General features: G+C 40.8%; 1 protein-coding gene across 1 annotated transcript in view; it reads right to left on the bottom strand.

Moving 5' to 3' along the window:
• Positions 1-16,448, bottom strand: part of FER1L6 (fer-1 like family member 6) — a 64,291-nt gene that overhangs the window by 11,258 nt on the left and 36,585 nt on the right. The window contains exons 21-34 of the mRNA XM_030964663.1: positions 15,177-15,311; positions 14,481-14,630; positions 13,169-13,279; positions 12,391-12,552; positions 11,094-11,277; positions 10,723-10,907; positions 10,024-10,146; positions 9,853-9,892; positions 8,771-8,886; positions 7,555-7,686; positions 6,505-6,630; positions 5,364-5,491; positions 3,943-4,113; positions 2,591-2,751 (exon numbers count right to left, since the gene is read on the bottom strand). Coding sequence (XP_030820523.1) covers positions 2,591-2,751; positions 3,943-4,113; positions 5,364-5,491; positions 6,505-6,630; positions 7,555-7,686; positions 8,771-8,886; positions 9,853-9,892; positions 10,024-10,146; positions 10,723-10,907; positions 11,094-11,277; positions 12,391-12,552; positions 13,169-13,279; positions 14,481-14,630; positions 15,177-15,311 — 1,924 coding nt within the window. The remainder of the gene's footprint in view (positions 1-2,590; positions 2,752-3,942; positions 4,114-5,363; positions 5,492-6,504; positions 6,631-7,554; positions 7,687-8,770; positions 8,887-9,852; positions 9,893-10,023; positions 10,147-10,722; positions 10,908-11,093; positions 11,278-12,390; positions 12,553-13,168; positions 13,280-14,480; positions 14,631-15,176; positions 15,312-16,448) is intronic.

Raw genomic sequence — 16,448 nt, 5'->3', positions numbered from 1 at the left:
GGAAGATGGAAGAAACATATCAGTTATTCTTTTGGCAGAAAATTGCAAATTTTGAAAGCCTGTGAAAGACAAGGAGACTTGGGTTTGACAAAGCTGTCAGTAAACAGGCACTAGAAGTTAGCTATGCCTCCTTTTACTTTGTGATGGCAACAGCAAAGACCTAGAGACCTCAGAGGAAGAGAGTTGATGTCCATGGGCAAGAACATTTCACCTCCTGACCCTCTCACCTTGGCCACTGGAAGGATAACCAGAGAGTCCCAGAGAATGGCACCTCAAGGAGGGACCAGTGCTAATACTGAAAGCAGCATGGTTGTTAGAAAGCAAAGAAAACCCTTTGAGCTCTTGGGCTTCTCTTTCCTCCCTTTTTGTGTGGGCTCCACAGAAAAGGAGCCCAGACTTTTGACAAGTGATATCTTCTAGATTAGAAGTCCCTAAGTGAGAAGAAGGTTAAGATTAATTTGGGTCAACAAATTGTTATCACTTTTCCTACGCATGTTGCTATATCTGAGTTACTGATCATTGGCAGAAGACTCATTTGGAATTTAAACAGTAGGTATTAAACCTTCTTAATGGCTCAGAGAGTGAGGAAGGATGATCTTGTGGTTATGAATCTTCATTCCCTCTTGTGTACCAACATCTAATTTTAGCCAGCTAAAAGCCATGTCTCTAGCTGCTATTCAGTCAGGCAGCCCCAGTAACAACGGCACATTATCCTACAATATCCTGTATCCTCTCAAAGAAACCTTTCTACAGATTTTTTTTTTTTTTATCCCTGAAGATGCATATTTCTTCCCATTGGCTACAGGTAATCCTAGACGACCTGGGAGTATTGGACACGTAGTTGGACTATGTTGTAAGTCTGTTCCAACCAGACTATTCTTATCTTATCCTATCCTATCCTATCCTATCCTATCCTATCCTATCCTATCCTATCCTATCCTATCCTATCCTATCCAGCTTCTTTGTTCCTAGAGCAAAGTTAAATTTTTCCTTCCCTTGCAAGTTAAAGCTGGATGGATAATTATAATTTTCTCCATCTGTACAGTGAAAATGGGACTGCTGTCCCTTTTCAGGATGCCTCTAGAGCTCAAATCTGTGGCCTTTGTTGGTTTTACAGATCCAAACGATGCCCACCACAGAAGTCCATCAGGAAATAAGGACCCAGATGTACTTGTCAGAACGGCAGTCTGGATGGAAATTATGTAAAGACTGCATGCGAAAAACTATTTCTGTACAATATTAAAAAACTTGTGTACATAAGTCTTTTGGTCTTTGCCATCTGGTTCTATATTTCCTTGTTTCTGATTTACATCATCTTATCTGACATTGGTTTGTCTGTAGCTCATTTTACTGAACCAGAATTTTGATTGAGACATCCTGTTGCTGGTAGTCACACTCAGTCATCTGCTAGTGAGGGAAACAAACAGCAATACTGGAGTAAAAAATCTCTTTCAGGCCAAGAAACCAAAAATTGATCAACTCTTCTCCTTTCAGCAGTGCTTCCTTGGCAGCCTTCCACTCAAGGTGTGAGCTGTATTTTGTAGTTGCTAAGAATTGTGTCACAGACAAACCAACACTGAGAAGGGACTGCAGGTTTTCTTACACTGCCACAGCATCCACTACTATCTCTGAGACCAGCTCCTCTCACTCCCCTTGATAGGCTCCATCCTCACATCTTTTATAATTTTTTTTCCTGGTTCTAAGTACAGAACCGAGTCATAGAATGGTTTGGGTTCAAAGGAATGTTCACAGACAATTTTGTTCATCCCCCTGCCATGGGCAGGGGCACCTTTCACTGGTGACTCTGTCCCACTCACCCTGATGTGATATGGACACTGGAGGTCCCCATTGCTTTGACCTCTTTTTAACGTGGGAGCTCTGACAGTAAGTTACATCCATCTGAATCCAAGGACCCCACTGATGCCTGGATTTACAGAATGCTGTGTCAGAAGGGAAATCAGAGTGGCAGCAACCAAGAGGAGGAAAAAACCAACAGAGAGGAAAGACAAATAGGTAAGGTAGGACTGGCTGGTAAGTGGCCTGGAATATAACTGTGGTCAGAAATTTGTCTGACCTTGAGTAACTCCCTTCAAAACAGTATTTCCTTTCAATCTGCTTCTCATTCTTGGGTCTGTCCAGTCCAATGTTTTAATTCAGACAGAGAATACATTCTTTGAAAGACTCTTCCTGACTTCCCATGCTTTGATATTCTGTAGGGAGGGATTTCAGAGCATGCACAGACCAACACTAAGCCAAAAAAATGTTCCAAGAGGGTCCCCCATACCAATCTTGGACATCCTGTCCTTGGGATCAGGAAAGACCTAGTCCAAGGTATTCCCCAACAGTCACCATGAGGATGTCAAGTCATCAGCAGCGACTGTTTCACTCTACAGATTCTCTGCAATTAAGCTACAGCAAAAGCTAATACAGACACAGCCTTCATTGCCAGAGTTACAGGAGTGTTTAACAGCAGGCAGAGGTTCCCGTCATCCATCCTGGGAGTTTATAGCACAACAGGGCTCCAGATACATCTTGGCAGGCCCCTGGTACTGCCACAATGCAAAGGGAGGATGCTGAACTACTTTGTTACCATTCTCATCTTCTGTGAAGACTGTCTGTCCCTTGAAGACTTTTGTTCCTACTTGTATCTCTCCTGGCCTCATGAAGGGTCCACTTATTCTGTAGTCCTTGCACAGCTTAGTGAGGATCTCACTTGGCTTGGTTGCATCTCGCCATGCATTGTACCCTTCTCTGCAAGGAGGGGACAGAATGAAAAATGGGTGAGGTTTTCCTTCAGAATAGTGCACTGACAGATCAGGAATTTCAATGCAGAGATTCACTTTGTGGTCAGTGGCCCTGACACCAGCTCAGTCAAACTTTTCCTTTGTCCAGCACTGCTACTTACTTGAGACACTGCCTCTTTCTGCTCAGGTCCTTGGAGATAACCACTCCTTTCTCTTAAAACACAGGAGAAGCTGAGGCAGCCTTGCTTACAGCTTAGATAAAGTAATAGCATGGACAGGCTTCCCATGAGGAAAAGGAACAGAGCTTGTTCCCTGTTGTACCTAAAAGATTTGAGATTACATGTGCTGCCTCCATTCAAGGAGAATTATTCTGCAGCTCCCAGATGCAAAGGACAAGCTCAGGTTGTCTGGGACATGTAACAAGCACATGAAGAAATATCTCACAGTGGAGATTGAGCTGGCAAGGGAAGCTTGGGGTTTGGTCTGTGTTCCTGGATTGCTTTTTGATATTGTCCACCCTTGGTTTGTAGAAAAAAATGAGAAACAATCATAGAAGAGCCCCAAACACACATCTCCCAGGTTAGTGCCCCACCCCAGGGCAGCTGAGTTATTTAGGTTGACTTTCTCTGCATTAATCAATTTTTATGTGCAAGGTCCATGAGAGTGCAGCTGTCTGGCAGGGACCAGGAGCTCAGGCTCATTGCTCCATGGCTCACCCCATCACAGAGGTCGTGTCAGCAGCCTCTGCTCCTGCTCTGCTCCCCCAGTGCCACCCCAGTCCCAGCAGCCCTGCTGCAATCACTGCAGCTGAAAAGCAGAGAGCAAAGGAGAGCCCTGGCATAATTTCTCGGAGAGATTTTTCCCTTTTTGCCTGTCCATTTGCCCTTTATGCCTGTCCAAAGGCAGTTTATCAAGCAGGTATGCTGTAAACATCAGCTGTTTACTATCTGAAATACTTCTTGAACCAACAGTGCTGTTAATTTAAAAATATCCATTCCCCACTGAGGCTGGCAGCTACCCAAAGCCACCTCTAAGCTCTTAGGTGAGTTTTAATTAAAATACCCTCTGTGACACTTCTGTGCTGGAGAAAGCACAATATCTGGAAAACATCTGTAATTTCTTCTTTGAGTCAAGTCACCCACTGTGAGCTCTGCTGCTGCCTGAAAAAAGTACTTACATTTCCTATAGAAGTACTTACATTTCATATTGACTCTGTAACCCACAGGTAGCTCGATGTCTGCTGTAGAAACGATTTTCCAAATCAATTTTAGTCTCTCCAATAAGATCATCTGTCCCAATGAAGTCATGGTCATAGATCAAGACTGTAAGCAAGGAATCCTTGGGGAATGTAGCTTGGATTTCAAATGATCTACAGGAAAAATTGAGACCAACATGAAGTCAAATCACTTTTGAAACTCAAAGGCTTGCCATGTGAACAGTGTGAGTGGTGCCTCTTCTCATACACAGTGGGCTTTTTTGGTAGTGTTTTTTGCTTCAATTAAATACATAAACATGCTGTAAATATACAGTGCAAAAGTGTATTCTTTACCCTGCTTCCCTAGCACCCTGTGAACAGTCCTAAGATTGTTCCTACAATCCTGAATGTAGGATCCAGTAATGCTAATACAGCTGTATGTAAAGGTTCTCACACATTTTTCACAACCCTCAAAAGGGACATCTAAGTATTTTCAGTTTTCTTGCAAAATCTGCAGGTTAAATATTGAACATAGGAATTTGAGGGCACCCAACAAAATGATCCGGCAAAAGTTTTAAATAAATCTCAAAAAAGCAAAGATAAGAACTCCCTTTTCACTTGGTGCATTTTTCAGGAATCAGTATTGTTGAGATGTGATGGGAAGTTGAAAATATAAATGTGATTGTAAAAGGGATTTGACAAATTAGTGAAAGACAGAACATCCTGATGATAACACTGGCTCCAGATTTCTCCAAGGCACAGAAAAAACTGAGCTTTGTCTCTGAAGGATGGGTTTTCTACTTTTCCCTCTGTTCTAGGGTCCTTTCAGTCCAAAATAGTATCATTTTTCTGTCTAATGTTCTTCCACCCTGATTTAAAATATGTTCAACCTTCTGAAAATAGGGGAATTTACTGGAAAAAAAATCATAGCTATTAGCATTAAAACTATAAATAACTATAAAGCATTGATAATACAAACTGGATCTTTACTGACAGCTTGCCCCTGGCTGTCTGAGTTCAAAAAACTCAGATGTCCTAGAATTAGGAGATTTATTTAGCACTATTCAACATGAAACAGCAACAAAGGTTGTGAAATCACACTTTACTCTTCTGATATTTATTTTGCTTTAAACTTAATGATTGTATTAATTTTCACAGACAATTATCATTTGTTGCCTCATTTCCTCTCACACATCATTTTGCAAAACCTCTCACAGATTGCATTACTTGGTATGTTTTGATGGGTATGAAAATGAAATATTTTATTATCATACAGTGTGACACCAATAACCAACGTCTTAACCATCAGAATTACAAAATATCCAAACAGGCAGAAATCAGCATATAGCAAACAGCAACAGCAGCAGTGGTAGCAAGAGATAAAGCACAAATTACACTGAATACAAAAATAAGTCATCACTGACCTTCCAAATATTGGGTTTAGCTGCTTGGGGATGTAGTTCTCCCTGTCTTTAATCTCTGTGTTGCCCAGCCTCAGCACAATGTAGGGATCTGACTTTCCATCTGGATCAGCTGGGCTGAGGTTAAATGCCTGTTAAGAAGGAAAATTGTGTCCCCAAGGAGTTTGCTTAAATACAGCAGGGTCCCTACACAGGACTCTGGTTTTCCTGCCTGGTCCTGGTGTTCTGGAAGTTCAGGGACTTTGCCTGCTTCATGTAATGTAAAATTTGGCCTGTGGCTTTGTAGGCTACTATGAAGAGATGACCTGGAGAGTTTGCAAAGCTGGAAATGGTGTCCCATCACTAAGATAGAAAAAGCTGAGCAGGAAAGGCAATGCTAGAAGAAGCTGGGTGCAGAAGTGCAGGTAGGATTCAGGAAAGATTAACCCACAGATATTGTTCCAGGTCCTTGAACAGTGCAAACCAACTCTTTATAGAGTCACAGAATTGTTAAGGTGGGGAAAGACCTCTAGGTCCTTATATTCATTCAGGAAGTAAAACTCTTTGTATTTTGTTGCCACAATTTCTCTGCATGCCATCTTTCTGTCTCAGATTACCTACAACTCTCTTGTTTCTCTGAAACACCAGTTTCTTCTACACATTTTACCTCTCACACCATTCTCTCTCATCTTGTGCTCTGTATTTCTACCTTTACTGACCCCAAAGTTTATTTACTTGTAGAACTTTCATAGTATGCTATTCATAGGCCCTCAAAAATACCATTTCCCCCTTACTGAGGTTTTGTTTAAATGTGTGTCATTTTTAACAACTCTACTCATTAAAACTGGCTGCATTTGCATATTGTGGTTGGAACAGGTTATCTATACTATGTTAGTTATGTATCCAGAGCTTTTAGTTTGAACAAGTGAAGTGATTCTCCAGTCTTGCAGAAATCTCCAGATTTATTGTGAGGAATATATATAACATTTTCTACTCTGAACACACATTTCTACAGTATGAAACTTTGTCTGAAATATGACCAGGAAAAAGCCCAAACTCCATGGATGAGGATTTTCAGAAGCTTAAACAAAGACACTTAAAGTAAACTGAGTTGAAAAGAAAAATCCAAGTTATTTCAAGTTTAAAAGAGCATCTGTCTACTTACTGCCACAATATAAACCCTGATGAGCACTTTGACAGGGTGGTTTGGGGGGATCCCTTGCAGGATGCGGGGCTGCCCTCCATCCAGGAAGCTGCCATCCTCAGGACTTGGGTATATGCAGAAGGAACCCTGGAAATACATTGACTTTTATCTCCCTTGAAACCAGATCAAGTGCAACAAAAACCCAACCCTATGAATGGAAAAAACATCATGCAACTTATTTTGTGGTAGCCCTCATGGGGAACCCAAACTGCATTGCAATAATCATCACCTTTTAAAATGTCTGCTCTCTACAGCATGGTACTATCATATCTAGATATTTACAAGGAGTACCTCTGTGCCTATTGACTATTTTAAACTAATACCTGTAGATGTCCTAGATCCAGTTGTCTTATCATTAATATTTTAAAAATAATATTTTGACCGTAACTGTATATTGGCAAATTAATAATTCCTTTGAGTAAGTTTCATGAGTGTGAGAGGAATCCAGCTGTATTTTTGCAGCTCATATGAATCAATACTGACTCATGTTGCTGAGTAGCTCACACTGCCTGAAAGCAGCTAACAAGTCATTTGGACAGAAATCTGCATTTCAAGCTAATTGAGACATCAATGAGTTTAATCAAAGAAATCCTAATAACATTACTCAAGCTTTGAACTTTTCAGATTGCCTGATGGAGCCCTGGATGAGGGTGTAGCTGTGAGGGCCTACACTTAAATTACACAAAATTACATGTAAGGTTCTGTAACTGAAAGTGTAGAAACCAAGCAGCATTAGTGAAATCTGGACTACATAATATCTCCTCTTCCCCTTCTGTAATTTCAAACTCCTTGTATTCCTTATCTCAAAACAGAAGGGAACACCTGGTGCTGAATGATGCTTTTTTCTATCAGATAATGGGAAAGGAAAAACTTGACTCTAGATATAATAAAACTAATTCTATTTACAACAGATTAGCAATATTTCTTTCTTTCATCCCTGGCATATCGGAAATATGTATTAAAACCTAAAATCTCTAAATTATCGCCCATTTAATTAACATTAAAGCTTACCTTAAATTTTCCTATTATTCTGTCTTCAGCATCAGCATGAACTTCATCATTAGATTTTCCTCTTAAGAGCTGGAACGTTTTCACCCAGTCCTCAAAGTTATTAAATTCACTCTCCAAGTCTCCTTCATAAATCTTTGAAAATAGAAGAATGCTAAAATTTTGTGGTGCAGTGAATATATTTATAGCAACTTTTTTTATTAGAGAATGAATAGAAATTACTTTCAACCCAAAATAAGGACTTTAATAAAAACCAAGGTTTTGCAAAAGTCCTTGAGGAAATAAGTTAATTCCCCATTTAAAACAGGACCAGTTTTGTCCTCAACCAAAGTCTTTCCCCAACTACTGAAATAACACATTAATGCAGAAGGTGGAACGGAATCTGGAGGGGCTAAAATGAACATTTGTAGCCACTGGTGTGAGTGAAAATTTGTGGATGTGCTGCTCTTTCCTTGCTGCATTGTGCCTTTGTTGAACTGACCCATTCTATTGTGTTAATGCATCAAAACTTGAGAGCCAAGCAGACAATAATAAAGTGCTGTGGGGACAGAGCTTTAGGATAGCTCAAAAGACCAAATAATTTTTCAAAGAACATGTTTTTTCAATACTCTACCCCAGTAATTTATCAAGCATTAAATGGAAGGGCCTTTACTACTGCCATCTCTTAAAAAATGGAAAGAGCATTTTCAAATTCCCATTTATTCAGCCACAATCTAATCCAAACTGCTCTAATCTTTTCAAGCCTCTCATCTCTCCAGGCATTTTGCACAGCCCATATAGTTTTCCTTGAATTCCTTCTATCATTACCCAACCAAATCTAATGTGAGCTGAGTATTGTTTCCCATCAGGGAGGGTGCAGTAGCAATCACAGCTTTCAACCTCTTTTAAAGGACATTCTTAATAGGCTGCAATATTTCTAACATGAAATTTGGGATTTCCAATGACAATATTTTACGTACAAACAACAAAACCGAATTTCACTGAAGTTTCTCTGGGTTTGTCTACACCAATAAATTCTATGTCTAAGACCAAGTGGGCCACACCGTGGTCTCCTCTGTGTCCCTTGTGCTGAAGGGCATTATCACTATAAATTAGTGTGTTTTATTCATTTTGAAGTGTCTGAAATATATGTAAGGAGGGTTTGCCAAACTCAGCTGTGATGTCAAACTTTGGAGAGAGAGTGAATAACAGCCTTACCTCAGCCTTACTTTTCTCTTACCTGCAGTGTTGCTAAGTTTGGAGTTTCCTTCTGCATCCTTTTCAATGTCTTATCCTTCTTCTTTTTGTCTGGCTCATCCTCTATGATCAATGCTACGTGGTCAGAAGTCTGCTTATCTGCAGAAATTTAATTACATCATGTATGTTTTAGTAAGCAAAGCACATAAAATGCTTCACACAAGGATGCAAAATACATTTTTTAAAGAGTCCCTCTTGCTCTTTCTCTATTCCTCTACTGCTGGATGTAGGGATCCTTTCTTTTACCACTGGTCCTCCCAGGCAGGGAGATGGCAATTTGTGCTCTCTGTGGCTGCCAGTGCTCATAAAGAGCTTGCTGGACCAAGTGTGATGGTGTTCTGTATGGCCCCCTCTCCAATGGCCACCTCCCAGACCACCCTTTCCCTCCCTCTCTGACTCCTCCCCAATGCAAATAAACAGATTTTATCAGCTTTCACATAAAATTCAAGGTTTATTTAAAACTGAAAGCTGTTGTTTAGGCTGACAGCTACTTCAGATATCAGGATGACCCAAGTCCTTCTCTGCTTAAAGAGATCCCAAAATAGGGTGTATTTCACCTGGTGAAAGCCTGGAAGTGGGAGAAATGGGAGGAGGTACACCAGACTAAAGTCAGATTCCAAACACCCAGAGGAGATTTCCCAACAAAAAGAGGGTGAGCCCTCAAAAGTTACACAGAGATGGTTCAGTTCTTTGAAATCTGGATTTTGAGTTCACTTTACTTTCATTTTTTTGAGTAGTTCCTGTGTGTTTAACAGCACTAAATATTTAATGTAATGTCAGAAGTGTCTTATATGTATAATGCTTATCATCACAGGTGAAAATTTGCAATAAAAATGATCAGAAGAGAATTTACAATTTATTTGAATGACAGGAGATTCATGTTAACCCAACCCTGACTGTGAAGTTTTAGCCTACCCATCATCTGATCAGCTGTAGAAGAAAGAGCCCAGTACAACTACAGTACTCTGTTGCCAGACATGAATTGTTGCCAGCAAAATAGTAGAGAAGTGACACTAGAGACAGTATTGGTGCAAAATATTAGAAAAATGCAAATAATTTACTTACTGTCTTCAGGTTTTCCTTCACTGGAAAAAAATCCTTTTGCCTTTCAAAAGAAAAACACAATGGACAAACTCCTCATTATGAGTGTAATACCAAAAAGGAATAATTCAGCAGTAAATCTACTTTTATAACATTGCTCATCTGTGAGAGTTTTGGGCATGCTGGGTGACTCACCTTTTGCATTTTGAGCACAGAAGCATAGTATTTTGACCACCAGTCAATGACATTTTCAGCTGATTCATCTGCAATGGTTCTTTTTCTCCTCTTTGTTGACCGTCGGATGGATTTTTTAATCTCCTACCAAACGATGGCAAAAGCACTAGAACTGATTAAAACTAATCACCTGACTCATGGCATTAAGCATGAACAGCTCTATACACAGAAAATTTCAGCCTCCAAGAATTAAACAAAATGCAATATGAATTCCTGTCTTTGTCCTTTATGCCAAGACACTTCATCGTGATCATTGTATTATTACATTGTATTATCTCTGTATTTTCTACTGACTCTGCCATGAGTTTAAACATTGGAGACATTGCCACAGGAGCAACCCATACAACAAATACATACAGCAAATCTACACAGATAATAAATTATGATGTTTCAAGGGAAGCAAACATCCAGATACAAATTGGCTTCTCCCCCTTCAATCTGCAAGAATTTTAAGAACCTATCAGTGGAAGTAATGAAGTTCTGTGGGGTCAAAGCTGCCTTGTTAACTAGTTCTTTTGAGGGCCAGCAGGATAGTGTGGGTGTCAACATCAATACCCTAAATCTCTATGCCTAGGGTCAACAGGTTACCACTTCTTAAGGAAGGGCTGAAGTCTGCAAGACTGCAGGAGGGAGTTAGCTGGTAGCTTCAGGTGTACCCACCTTCTGCTTCTTCTCTTTCCCCGGCTCGGAGGCAGAGTGCTCTGGTTCAGTGGCAGAAGGTGCTGTGAGGGATGGGTCTGGCTCTACCACTGTCCATTTACCCTGCTTCACCTCAGCATAGATGTCATCAGCTAAAAATGGATCTTCCTGGGATAGCTCAGCAGGCTGGGATGACTCAGGGGAAGCTGAAATTGAAACTTTGCGAGTTAGGTAAGATTTTGCAGAAATACTGTAATTGCATTTGATGATCATCAAATAATCATGTGATTAAGGGTTTGATCCTATGCTCAAGACAATAAAGCACACTCCTAAGTGTAAACCTATAAGAAAGTCCTTTGTCTTTTTCTTTGGGGTCAGAATTGAGCCCTTACCTTTCTCAGTTTCTGCAATGTCTACTCTGTTAGGTGCAGCTTGAAGACCTAATGGGGTTTTACATAGGAATTGCTTAAGACAGTTGATGGTATGTGTTCCAACAAGAGTACTCCTCCCAAATGCTCTCCAGTCAACCACACAGATGCTTAGTGGTGGATGCAAGAGTTCATTTTCAGGCAGCTCCTAGTGCAGGGAACAGACAGCAGCATGAAAGAATTGCTAGAGAACACAGAACATGTATAGAATATTTCTCACGCACTGCAATAAGGCTTCTACTCTTCCCTCCTTCCCTCCCTCCATCCTTCCTCCTCCTTAGCAATGAGCATATTCATAATGCAAAATGCCTTCAGCATAGGCAGTATGATTTTGGTTTTCTGCAAAATCTAGAGAAAGCTCTGTTCTTTAAATACAGAGTAGACTGTACAGACTGTGCTGCTGAGATGAATCCCATGCTCTCATATTGAAGCATCTCTTGTTGGAATAAACTGGGAGAATCAGGAGTGTTCAGAAGGATGGAATGCAATGTTGGAAGTTGTGAGTCCTAGCTCCACTGCTGCTTTGTTGAAGGCTATCTGCCCTATCTGCCTCAGTTTGCCCAACAACAAGATGTGGGCCCTGGGTGGTTACGTGCCTTATAGGATGAACTACCAGGAGGAAAACAGCTCTTAGGACAGCACGATAGGAGCTAAAAATACCGTAGGAACTGTACTTCAGTACCCATGTTATTGTTATGATATACTTTTCTCAAGAGCAAATTGAACAATTTTATTCTGCTGGTGACTGATTCTGAAAGTGCCAGCTCTTATAACCCGACCAACAGATGATACAATAATTTTTAATAAAAGCAGGTGTGACAATGTAAGAAGGTCCTGAGCTCAAAAGCCAGAAATTATCAATCCCCTTAATAACCCAGTAGCACACAAAGGAAAGTTGCAAGAATGGAAAGAAAACAAAGGAAACCAAACACTACCCAGCAAAATTAGAAAGGAGGAGGAAAAATAATAAATATATTTCTGTTAGCTGCTCACATGTTCCAACCTATCAGTAAAAATCTGATTGCAACACTTTTGCTTATCTACTTGGGACTTAATATGAAAAACATAATCTTCTTTTATTATATGGTTGTAGCAGAAGTCTTTTAAAGCATTTTCAAATCAGCTTTTGCACAAGAACTGACATCCCTTAGTATTTAATCAAGACACAGAAGAAATTATTTGACAAGAAAGGAAGATAACGGTAATTAACACCTTGTCTGACCAGAGAACAGACAGGCAAGGGGCAGCATGCTGTACACACCACTTCAAACCAGTCTGCAAGGCCAGTGAAATTGGGGTTTTTCTTGTAGCTCTGTATGACAGAGGATTTGACTCCTTTCCCTGCACACTCGATGAGAACCTGGGGCCGATCCACGGAGAGGAGCTGGACTTTCTTCAGCTCTCGAACGCCCCAGAACAGCACCTGTGGTGTGCAGAGAGAAACAAACCCTGTCAGCCTGCAGAAACCCTGGCTTGCCATGGGCAGATGGGCTGATAGCCGCTGGTGTGAAGGCTGCAGAATGAGTGGCAGTGAACAGTGAGGCTGGGCAGCATCAGGCATTGCAGTGATAGGAGAAGCTGCCACTTTCCCCAGCTTTCTAATATCAGGCTACTTTGGACACAAACTGTACAAGGGAGAAGGGCAGGGAAGGTGTAGACATTTGCACACAGGCAGAAGGCATTGTTTGGCTGAAGTCAGGAGCCCAGAAAAAGCCTGTGAGGTAGATAGCTGATGCCAAACTGCAGCTCCAGTGGTGTCATTTGCAAGGGGAAGCTCTCCATCTCCTGTGGACACTGCCTTGGCTGCACAGAGTTGGATCCACCAGCCATGCTCTGCCACAAGAGAAGTCCCAGCAGGTCAGGATTGAGACACAGCCCCACTGCTCCCTTCAGTGGAAGCACAGCCTTGCATGACCTCATATGCTATTTCCATGTGAATCATATTGATCAATATTGTAAAATCATCGGTTACCGTTACAGTTCAACAAGAGCATAAAAGGAGATAAGGTTAGGAAAGGGAAATAGTCAAAGTATCTCACCTCCACTCTGTATTTGCTTAAAACAGGCCGTATGTTAGCTGGGACTGGGTAAATCTGGCCAATATCTGGTGGATCCAGTGGGGGAAGTCTGTCTGGATCTGACTCAGGAATCTGAAAAATGAAGCAGTTCTAACTCAGGCTGGTTTTTGGACAAATAAAACCAGTATTGGAAGTATCTGTTGATAATGGCACATAGAACACACCAATTCAATCAATTTTATAAGACAAGCTGCAGAGCAGAACTGTTGTGAAAAGGATGTGACTTGAAATTCTCTCTCTCATGCTGTGATGCTAAAACATGTGGCAGAAAAAGTATTCAATAGATTGGGTTTATGTGCCTTTCTGAAAAAAAGGCTCCTTTTACCTAGTAGGACATAGTTTGCCCTAAAGACATGCATGTACTGAAGCATGGTAATTCTACTTACTAAAAATGGAAAGCATGATAATTCTATTTAACAAAAATCCTGAGCAAAACTGCTTAGAAGTCTTCCACAGGAAGATTCTAGATGTGATCCTTTCTGCACCTTGTGACTCAGCAGGAAGGCTTCTCTAATGAACTTTGTCTGAAGCTCTCTTCTGTGATGCCACCATAATGAGGAAATATTCCATGTGGTGTAATATTTCTGGCTTTCACCAGACATAAACAACTATCATTATTAAAAGCCTGTTTTATCAGTAAAACATGTTATGACATTCCACATTTTTCCCATTTCAGATTTCAGAATAAACTGTTGTAGGTTTTCAGCAGACGGAATTTACCTTTAACTGATGGCTCTGCAAATTTCAGTGAAATTGCCTGAAATCCTGGCATGATAGACCCCAGTCCTGCATCTACTAGGACTGAATTTTCCTTTTGTCTTGCAGCTGGAAACCATGTAATATTTCTTTTAATATAGTAGGGGTATCTAAAAACTCAAGCTTCCTAATCCAATCCTTATTATTCACCATTTCATTTTCCTAAGAGTGAAAGCAATATGGGAGCTTCAAGGCTGGTAGTCAGGGCCATGTGCTATTCCAAACAGCAGCTCATTGCAATGGCAGTGGGATTTTCACAGTTTCTCAGGGCAGAGCAGAGTTTAGGGCAGGGTAAGTGACAGGCAAAGGAGGCTGACAGCCTGTGAAGGGCTGGCAGGGGTGTGTGTGTGCGCAGTGGCCCCGACAATGTGGAAAGGGTGACAGGAGTTGCATGGGGACTATGAGGCCCAATGGCTCATAGTTCCTATTAATTCAAGATGGTCATGGACTCTGATGCCATGGCAGCTCTGTGAGCCCCAGGGTGTAAAAGAGTAATTGTTGAGAAAGTCAAATTTACCTCCAGAAGCTCAAATGTGGCAAGAAGGTCTCCTCCTGAAAGACTTCCACAGTGCACTGGGTGGTAACAAAGTTTTGGTGGTTCATAGTTTTGATGAGCAAGTCTCACCACAGGGGCAGCCACTGTAGACCCAATATATTCTGCTTTACCCTAAATAAAGGAGAATACAGGGGTCAAATGCATTTGGATTTCACAATGGTTATAGGAGCTGAGGTGATGCAAAGCTTAGTATTTATGAAAAAAACCCTTCTGAAGGGAAGTCCAAGGTAAGATGCAAGGCAGCTATGAAGAGGAAGAGCTGAGTACTTATTAACAATTCACTATTCAGTGTATCCAAAATTTCTGGGGTCTATATTTAGTCAGTGAGACTGCATCAGAGCCTGCATGGTCTTGACCCAGACTTAGGTACAATATTTACAGCAGAGTTCAAGGGGCCTGGGGGCAAGATGCTTCTGATTTCTGTAAGCTGGTCTTTGGGAGCAAGATTCCCTTGGGGAAAATAAAAGGCCACATGTTTGCAAGGCCATGTAGTGAATCTCAGGGCTGTTCTCAGATGTTAAACTGCAAACCACAGCAGCACTGAGCTCTGTTCAGCAAGGTGATCCATTTAAACCCTATTCAGTGACTCAGCTTTACTTTCATGCTTGCAGTAGGATGTTAAAGCCCAGGTTTTAGTGAGAAGAACTCTGAGTTTACCACTGCATCATCATCATACAGCTCGATGACAATCTCCGGTGGGAACCGGGCGATCTCCTCTTTGTCACCATGAAGCACAATGCTGTTGAAAAGCAGAGTCTGGTTCCAGGTGGGAGACAATGTCTGAGAAATGATCTAATGGGAGAGAGGAATTGTTTAATGAGCTGTTTGGTGGAGTACCCTTCAGCAGGATGTGCTCATCTACTGGTGACCTCCTTTTCCACAGCCTGAGCAAGGCCATGGCTGAGACACGACATTTTTCAGCAGCTCCTCCCAGCCAGGAGAATATGAATCTTTCACTGTGAGGCTGGTACCTCCAATTTCTCCATTTCCCTCTCTGCCTCACAAATCCCTAAAAAGCATATCAATACATGACAACCAGTCTGTGTAGACAAACTTCAGTATTAAAGTTAGAGGAAAGCTGTTGGTTTAGGAGAGCAGGCACATGCCAAGTGCTATTAAAATAAAGCTTTGTCCCCAACTGAGGCCAGTTTTCACTTCTCCAGGGCACATTTAAATCTTATTTTTAGTTCTGTGTAATGACACTTAACACTTTATGAAAAAGAAAGAAGATCTTTTAATGAATCGCTCATAAGAAATCAGAAGCTTTTCATTTGTTGTAATTTGAATTAGGGGGATGCTTATAGCATTTCATCACAAAGAATGTTTTAACTGTCTATGCAGAAAATACATTTAACAAAGATAACAGTTAAAGAGGAAAAATGTGCCAACTGCAAAATTACTCATAACCTGCTCTCATTCTTTTGAATGGAAATAAGGTTCCTTACCATTTATTGACTCTTAGCTGAAACTCTTATGAAAACATGCAAGTTATCAGTTGCAATATTTTATTCAGGCAGTAAATAAACTTAACACTTCTGTGCCTATAAACACATATTTTTCTGGGGCCAAATTCTACTTTCCAGAATCTGGTGCATCTAGATACTAATTTAATTTGATTCATTCACCATCTTCTATTAGAAGTTAAAATCACATTACAGGAAAAAATCAATTAATAACCCTCAGGCAGAAGTAGCACAAGCAGGCATTTACAACTTAGAGAAAGGTTTTTATTTTTTCTCCCTTTGGCATATGCAACAGAACTTGCTTTTTAATAGAATAAAATGTCAGAGGAATATTAGAATTAATTGATTTGCAACCGTCTTCTGTGAAGTTTTATGGGGAGGGGCTGGATGGGAGGGTTAAATATTTTTTCTGAAGCAAGACTGTATTTGGTGTGAAGCAAGACCACATTTGGCTCAGCAAATTCTG

Source organism: Camarhynchus parvulus, chromosome 2 (genome assembly GCF_901933205.1).
Source record: "Camarhynchus parvulus chromosome 2, STF_HiC, whole genome shotgun sequence".
Classification (NCBI taxonomy): Eukaryota; Metazoa; Chordata; class Aves; order Passeriformes; family Thraupidae; genus Camarhynchus; species Camarhynchus parvulus.
Note: the sequence above shows the minus strand (reverse complement) of the source record. Positions and strands in the feature narration are given on the sequence as shown.